The sequence below is a fragment of the Clinocottus analis genome, unplaced genomic scaffold (assembly GCF_023055335.1).
Source record: "Clinocottus analis isolate CAN_PGR_092001 unplaced genomic scaffold, fCliAna1.0.p SCAF_7, whole genome shotgun sequence".
NCBI classification, from domain to species: domain Eukaryota; kingdom Metazoa; phylum Chordata; class Actinopteri; order Perciformes; family Cottidae; genus Clinocottus; species Clinocottus analis.
The window spans coordinates 4,420,196-4,429,276 of NW_027176229.1; the positions used below are offsets into that span (position 1 = coordinate 4,420,196).

The 9,081-nt window shown below is 38.6% G+C and overlaps 1 protein-coding gene across 1 annotated transcript; it reads right to left on the reverse strand.

Moving 5' to 3' along the window:
- Window positions 1-2,877: 2,877 nt before the first annotated feature.
- LOC137778990 (serine/threonine-protein phosphatase 6 catalytic subunit) lies at window positions 2,878-7,262 on the reverse strand. Its single transcript, XM_068566403.1, has 7 exons — window positions 7,143-7,262; window positions 5,495-5,590; window positions 5,274-5,339; window positions 5,026-5,167; window positions 4,835-4,914; window positions 4,239-4,448; window positions 2,878-3,629 (listed from the first exon to the last, which is right to left on the reverse strand). The coding sequence occupies exons 1-7, from the start codon at window positions 7,215-7,217 to the stop codon at window positions 3,381-3,383; spliced, it is 918 nt and encodes a 305-aa protein (XP_068422504.1). The 5' UTR covers window positions 7,218-7,262; the 3' UTR covers window positions 2,878-3,380.
- Between the last annotated feature and the right edge of the window lie 1,819 nt (window positions 7,263-9,081).

A 9,081-nucleotide genomic window follows, 5' to 3' on the forward strand; every position in this document is an offset into this window, starting at 1 on the left:
CAAAACCTACACCTTCATTGAGCTGTTCATTTTGAACAAATATCACCTGGCTGACAAACGTTGGAACAGGACCACTCCTTATGGGGTTTACTCCCTCGTTTGGTTCATATTTCTGTCACCATGTTTTAATAGTTGTAATGTTTGAACTGCCATCTGATCAAAGCTTGTGCTAAGACAAATGATTTTGGCTTATTGCTAACAACAGTATCTGCTGATGATACATTAGATTAAAAACTGAGGTATGTTCTTTACCTGAGACCTGTGAATATTCTCCTACACTTTTACAGTGAGATACAAAGTGTAAGTACAGTAAGTAAACAAATGATTAATTGTACATTGTTCTATGTTAAAGGGGCAAAAGGTTTTGATACATATTGAAAGTTTGAAGTTTGATGGGCCCTAAATTAGAGGACCCTAGGGCTGGCCCTTGGGTTAGTTCAAGAGATGGATGTTTTCAGGTTGTCTGTCTGTAAATTATTGTGAAAGCAATATCTGAAGAATATGGAGGGAAGTTCTTCCAATTCGGCACAAATATCCAAAAATAAAATAAAAATAAATAAAATTGGTCCAAAAACAGAACCTTGTGGAACCCCATAACAAACGGCAGTTGGTCATTGAGGCTTCATTGTTTACATACAAACTGAGATTGATCTGATAAATAGAACTTAAACCAGTTTATTGCGGTACCTTTAATACCAATCGACTGGTCTAGCCTCTGTAATAAGATGCCACGGTCTTTGATGTCAAATGCAGCACTTTGGTCGAACAGGACAAGTACAGAGACAAGTCCCCTATCGGATGCAACTAAGAGGACATTAGTAATTCTCACTAGTGCTGTCTCTGTCCTATGATGCTTTCTAAATCCTAACTGGAAGTGTTCAAAAAAACTATTATGTAGGAAGCCACAGAACTGGTTTGTGACTACTTTCTCCAGTATCTTATACAGGGAAGATTAGATACAGGTCTCTAGTTAGCCAACACCTCTAAATCGGGTGGACTTCTTAAGAAGAGCCTTCTTAATTACAGCCACTTTGATAGACTGTGGTACATGACCCATTATAAAAGACCCATTAATAATATCTAGTAGAGAAACACTAATCAAAGGTAAAACTTCTTTAAGCAGCCTCGTCGGAACATGGTCCACGAGACAGGTCGAGGATTTAGAAGTAGAAACCATTTAATACAATTGGTCGAGGTTAATAGGGAAAGATTAACACTTCACACATCCGAAAAGGTACACCATTTCCTCCAAGAATGATTTTCTGTCCATTTCAACTGTCCTTCTGTGTGTTTGTGAAACAGGAAAGTGACATTTATTAAGGGATTTCGGTGGCCGTCATGGACCTTCTTAACGTCCAGAAGCTGTTGGATTTACGTCGATGGCGTAAATATTCGAGGAGTTAAGGTCAAATTAGCTTTGCCACCAGTTTGCGTTTTACATTCTGTCGCCGGCAACAAGCTCCGTACTAAAAAGGTTAAATCGGCTGATTCTTGACAAACCGACCACAGATTTGTTGCTTCATAACAATTGTTGCTGTTAGGATCCTATTTATTTTTCTGTCGTATTGTGCTGTTTTTTAACTGAACACAGAGCAGAGCCTTTATGAAGAGACCAGAGTAAAGATTTACCTTTCTACCAGTAGGTGGCGGTAGAGTACTGTATGAGGAGATGCAAAGTATCTCTGTTGTTTGTTTACCATTTCTACATGTAAATTTACTTATTTACGTTATTTATACAGACGTATTATAGCTGTTCATTTTTTTTTTCTTAACACCTTGAGGTGACAATTTTAGGATTGCACAAAAACGTGGCTGACTAGTGGCAAGCGCACAGTTCACAGCCGACTTGCCGCATGGGTGCACCTCACTCGGGCTGCTTTTAGCCGCACACAGGTGTACTAAACTGCGAGAGTCGTTCCACCACGCGAGTATTGGCCTAACGAGGGGTACCAGAGGTACTTTGTATCGTGCTTAATGCCAGCGAGTGTGTGCAGACCGAGTTTCGAACCCCGGTCTCCCATGCGCCATCCGACTGTGACCCCGCTAGACCACATAGTCAACAAATACAAAGATACACAGGTTCGTATTTATCTTTTCTTTCGTTGATTTCTGTTGTTAGTTGCTTGAGTAACGTAAACGAACAGACGGAACATAGGCAATGAACGTCAGGGGAGAGAGAGAGAGAGAGAGAGAGAGAGAGAGAGAGAGAGAGAGAGAATCATTTATTGAGCACACTGGGGTGTAATTTTAACTTTGCCATGAGAATTCAATCGATTGCACACCAAAACATATACATTAAAATGAATGATGTATATATATATATATATATGTATATATATATATATATATATGTATATATATATATATACACATATATATATATATATATATATACATATATATATGTATATATATATATATATATATACATATATATATGTATATATATATATATATACATATATATATATATATATATATACATATATATATATATACATATATATATATATATACATATATATATATATATATATACACATATATATATACATATATATATATATATATATATACACATATATATATATACATATATATATATATATATATATATACACATATATATATATATATATATATATATATATATATACACACTTATATATCACTTTTTCTTTTTTACTTTTTCAAGCTCTGTACTAAAAAGGTAAAATCGGCTGATTCTTGACAAACCAACCACAGATTTGCTGCTTAAACAACCAACTTGCCTGAAAACGTCCTGAAATGACATTGTGTGGCTCAACAACAGTATTGTACGTTGTATGTTGCACAGGTTTAACAATACAAAAATGTCAAAATGTTACACATCAACTCTCAGGTTTACATGTTTATTTATAAGATCACATGATAACACGAAGTGTACAAGTCCACTGAAATATGTCAGAATAGATGCAATTGTTTTGCTCTTGTTCAAAGCTTTATTATCTAACACTCAGCATTAATACATAACCATAACAAAATAAAAAATATAACACTGCACCTGCAATTTGCTCAGCAGAGTGAATCTCTATAGTAAAGTAAAATCCAGATTTATAAATATGAACATTTCTGTGTCATTTTAATCCTTCCTCTAAAACATTCCAACAGCACAGTGATACTGCTGATCTTTAACTCCAATATCTCAGAGGGATGTAAGCTGCAGAATAACGGCATTAAATGCCAAAGTGGGAATAACAATTAGTTGGCACCAAGAAATGCACTGTAAATACTCTTAACTGTACAATACGAAATTCCTATGGGATCACAAGTGCTGATGCCACTGTCTCAGTCTGCATCTGTGCACTGAACAAGGGCTGCGTTCTGTTGCTGTAATGTGCTTACAGGAAATACGGTGTGGTTGTTCGAGGGGGAATGACCCTCTCAGAGTCCGGCACCGCCCGGAAGAGCTTTGGCTCTCTTGTGTTGGCGTCTTTGAAGACCATGATGGAGGCGATGTTGCCGCAGCGATAGCAGTAGTTAGGAGCCGACCACACCGTGACCAGCTTCTCATCAAACATGAACTTGTAGCCTTCGTGGACCAGTTGATGCGCCCTGCAGATCAGCTTCAGGTTGTTGATGTGAACAAACTGCAGACAGAGAGAAACAAAAGATGGGGAGGAAGAGAAAAAGGGTGAAAACCTGAAAACAATGTGAGCGTTGACGTGGTGGAAGCACGAATGGGACAGCACTTTGCTGCAACATATCATGCCACCACGTAACGTCAAAAGATATTGTGTACAATTGTGGGTATTAATTTGATACTTTTTACTGCCTGATTTGAACGTCTTTCAGCTTTTTTCCTCACAAGATGTGACGTCACTTCAAATAATCTATTTGCTTGTTTTTGTCAAAACGACTACAATAACAAAACAAAATGTTTGATGAAGAAATCTGCCTCTCTCTCTGTGCGTTATCGGAGCTCCTCCTGTCTTTGTCGTGCTTTTAGTGCACGTAAGCATGCCCAACTGGCTGGCTCTCTACAGCATAACAGAACGCACTAAACAGTTACTATGAGTAACACTGCTTGTTTAAATTGGATGAACTTATTCTGATGCATGAGAAGAACAAAAACATCTACATAAGGATAAAAAAAAAAGACCCAATTTAGCAGACTAAAATTGAACTTGTAGGCAGTGTTTTATTCCCTGATTGTTGTTTTATGCACTCATATTCGAGACCGAGTTGAAGCAACCAACCTCGTTGGTGACCTTTGCACCAAAGAGCCAGCCGGCTCCTCTGGGGCTGATGGCCCACGTGTCCACATCTTCAGGGTCGGACCACACCAGGTCACAAAACGCTCCTTTGTGGGGGATCTCCTGGTTCCGCTCAATGGTTCGGATTTGATCCAGAGTTTTTATGTCGGGGGAGAGGCCTCCGTGGACACACAGGATCTGCTCATCCATCAGCTGACAACGCAACACAGAAGAGATAAGGGCATCGCATAGAATATATTCATTATTTAATAGATTGAAAGGAAAAAAGAAGTCTGCTGAAGAACAGTAAAACGTTTGAAATGACCAATGAAGTAAGAGATATGCACAGATATAATAGATCAAAATGTTTTCATGTTTGTGTTTGCTAAGCAACAGAATGTCTCCGTTTTGCTCCGTTTCCCTTTTTCCATGTAAATAAGTCCTAGTCAAGTTCATCCTGTCCTCCGTCAGACAGACGTATGTCCAGAAGCAACGCTCTCGACTCAGGCTTTTAAAGCATAAAGAAGTGTCACGTCAGCCATTTTTGTTTTGAGAGGACAACAAAGGAACACAAAGCGCAGTAACACTTTAATACTTACAGCTGCTACTGTCAACATATCAAACACTTTGGTGCAATAACGCCAGGCATTTGCATTCCCATACTTGGTCTGGCACTCATCTGTAAGACAAACAAGAGCTCACTCATTGAGCAGTAAGGTGTGATTATAGTCCAAGGACTGAGGTCAGTGACAATGCAGTCATCATCGGACTGCCATCCATCAAATCTCACCATAAAAGCCGTAGACCTGTGTGATCTGTCGGCTCTCATGGTTTCCACGAAGAAGAGTGATGCGGTCGGGCCATTTGGCTTTCAGCACCAGCAGGTAGGTGAACGTCTCCAGGCTGTAATATCCTCGGTCAACAAAGTCACCCTGCAGATGACGGAGGTACGTTAACAACACTCTGACAAAACATCAGTTGATCAGATGGAATAAAGACAGAAACCTCTCGAGTGCAAACAGATTTCAATGTACCAACCATAAATATGTAATTTGTGTCCGGAACTTGGCCGCCAGTTCGGAAGAGTTCACAGAGATCATAAAACTAAGGAACAGAGAGATAGAAACTCAGTGTCAGCCTCTACATTGTATATGTATATTGTACAACGGACCAGGGCACGCAGATACATATATCACATACAACGTGAACAGCAGGCTGTGCTCAGCAATATGAGCCATGCACTTCTCTGTGTGTCATACCTGTCCATGTATGTCCCCGCAGACTGTCACAGGGGTGGAAACGGGCTGGACATTGGACTCCTCCAGCAGAAGGTCACACACATAGTCACATAACCTCTGTATAGATGAAAACACAAACCACAGCCAGAAGGGAGTCAGTCACAATTCAGAATTGGCATTCTGTGCTCTAAAATGTGACAACTTTCATGAAAATCTTCTTCTTGCTTCTGAAACATTGTTTACTTTGTCCAACTGGGACACCTAGACTATTAAACTTTTCACACCAACAAACAAACTGGTACTTGTGGCCCCATTGTTGAAACCACTAAGTCATGTAGCATTGAACCGTGACATTCAGTCAGATTTTGAATAGTTTAAATGGTGCTTCCTCCTTCCGAGAGAAGGCACTTGATACTCAGTAGTATTATAACAATATAGTTAATAGTAGAGTAAATGTGGCACCATGTAATTCATGAGTTATGAAGGTCAAAGCAGGCATACTCTTGATTGTGATGACATTAACAAAGCGTGTCTGAATATCTCCAATTGCTTTCGGTCTCCTAAAATTGCAGGGTTATAGTTTTTGACAATTGCCAAGACACAAAAGTTGGTACTGTGTAGTTATTAAAATCACATACTCCTGTAGCCCTTGTAGTGACCAAGTATGCTAAACCATAAACATATTGTCTGCTTTACACAACGTTTAAAATTGTAAAACTAGAAGCGTGTGTGTGTTGTTTGCACCCAAAATGCATCTGTGAAAACAATGGTAACCAATAAGATCAGTTAGAAATCAGAGCTTGACCCATACAGACTATGGCTTCAACACTATGAATGGGGTCTGCTCCTTGGAGGGCTGTTTACAGTACAACACCGTACTATGTTCACATCATCTTCAGGTAAAGTCTCTGTGTCTGATACTGTAATGAGTATTAAAAAAACACACTGTATTCATGTTCATTGTCTATATTTAAAGCATGCTATAAAAGAGTCATTAATGATGTAATGGTGTAAAAGAAAAGACATTATTGTGTGAATCTCAGGCATTAAAACAGCTTTGTTCATGAACTCTAGAGATGAATGTATCCTTCGTCCTTGAGTCTCAGAGAACTTTATGGGATGAATGAACCAGATAACAGACTGGTAACAGACTGGTGACAGAACAATAACAGACTGGTAACAGAACAATAACAAACTGGTAACAGACTGGTGACAGAACAATAACAGACTGGTGACAAAACAATAACAGATTGGTAACAGAACAACAACAAACTGGTAACAGAACAACAACAGACTGGTAACAGACTAGTGACAGAACAATAACAGACTGGTAACACAACAACAACAGACCGGTAAAAGGCCGATACGAGACGGGTAACAGACCGGTAACATGTCATACCCCATCATCACATAACTATACATATGTGGTCCTTTTGACATCAGCTGGGGATGGCTCGCTACGGCTCAGCTGCTCTCCCTCCTGCTTCCTTTAATCAGACTGTATTTAGCTGTTGTTGCTAAACTGAACGCGCTTGACTTCCTGACTAGCCGCACTAGCTAGCTCTCCGTACTAGCTAGCTCTCCTTAGCTAACAGTTAATGATGCCGTTACAACACATTAAGCTCGTCACGTGTCTTAGTCAAAGACATTTCTATGAAGTCACGTTTACCTTGAGGTCATTTTCTGGGAGGTATTTACACTGTTTTGCAATCTCCGCATATTTATCCAGATCCAGAGGCGCCATGGTGCCGACTGCCGAGCTAGTCGTCACGCGCAACTTCCTGCAACAATTGAGTGTCTATCTACTGCCACCTATCGTCTGTGGGGAGGAATACAACTCAGTAGCATCTCTTTTTCATTTATGACAGCTAAACTATGAAAAACCAAACTCCAGCTTTAAAACACAACTAAATGAAGATATAAATGTCCTCTTTCTTCCCCATTTATAAACCCTAGAAGGACTTTTGCTAAATTATTTATGTGATTGTTCCTACTGGAAGTGTGACGTCATGGTGGTATGTGTCTAACTTGAATGACAGTTCTCATTACCGGAAGTAGAATCTTGAGGGTTCCTCAAGATTCTAGATCAAGATATTAAAATGTCATATGCACAAATAATAGAGTTACTTTTTACAATGAAAAGCGTATTTTGCTGCGCCCTCCTTACAAACAAAATTAGAATATAAGGTAACAATAAAAGGTAAAAAAAAATAAATAAATAAAGCTACAATTCAAAATCAAACTATTTCATTACACATAGATGCAACTTCACTTAATGACCACTGGAGGGCACCATAACCCACAAACTAATGGAGATCACGTACAGATAGATATATACTTTATTACTCCCCAAGAGGAAATGTGTTGACCACATATGCTGTTGTCTGCTTTCCACTAACTCACAATAGAAACACACGATTTACAAATAAGTACACACATTTATATAGATAATAGTCAAGCCATTCAAAACTAAAAGCCCGTATTAGTTGTTTGCTCAACTTTGTCATTAAAATAAAACACTGTCTTCTTAATCACCTGTGAAAACACCTGAAACCAATTCGATCACCAGAAACCAGAGAGTACCCACTCCAGGGTCAGGTTTGCTCTTTGGTGAGAGTGGACGGTAATAATAAAATAGTCTTTGTGTATGATACTGTTATGAGTATATGAGTATGATAATAAACACATTGCATATGTCATCATAGTCTATATTTACAGACGTAAACATTTGCATATGTTCCGTCTGTTATTTTATAGGTATGTATGTTAACTTGCTGTTGCTCCAGAGTGCCTGTTATATTGTTCAGATAACATTACTTTAAAATAAAAGCGTGTAATATACTAGTTTTTTATTCATTATTGAATTTGACGCATAATGCGATTAATCGTGATTTTTATATATATATATATATATATATATATATATATATATATATATATATATATATATATATATATATATATATTTATATATATATATCATATTATTTTTTGTTGCGCAATCGATTGAATTCGTTGTTGTGCAATCTATTGAATTCTCATGGCAAAGTTAAAATTATACCTCAGTGTGCTCAATAAATGAATATCTCTCTCTCTCTCTCTCTCTCTCTCTCTCTCTCTCTCTCTCTCTCTCCCCCCGACGTGTTCATTGCGGGGTTTTTTTTATTGTAAAACTGTCTTTTTATAATTATCTTACAGAAAAAGATTGCTTTGAGATCAGATGTAAAGTCCACGCCGTCTGTTAGTTTACGTTATTCAAGCAACTAACAACAGAAATCAACGAAAGAAAAGATAAATACAAACCTGTGTATCTTTGTATTTGTTGACTATGTGGTCTAGCGGGGTCACAGTCGGATGGTGCATGGGAGACCGGGGTTCGAAACTCGGTCTGCACACACTCGCTGGCATTAAGCACGATACAAAGTACCTCTGGTACCCCTCGTTAGGCCAATACTCGCGTGGTGGAACGACTCTCGCAGTTTAGTACACCTGTGTGCGGCTAAAAGCAGCCCGAGTGAGGTGCACCCATGCGGCAAGTCGGCTGTGTACTGTGCGCTTGCCACTAGTCAGCCACGTTTTTTGTGCAATCCTAAAATTGTCACCTCAGG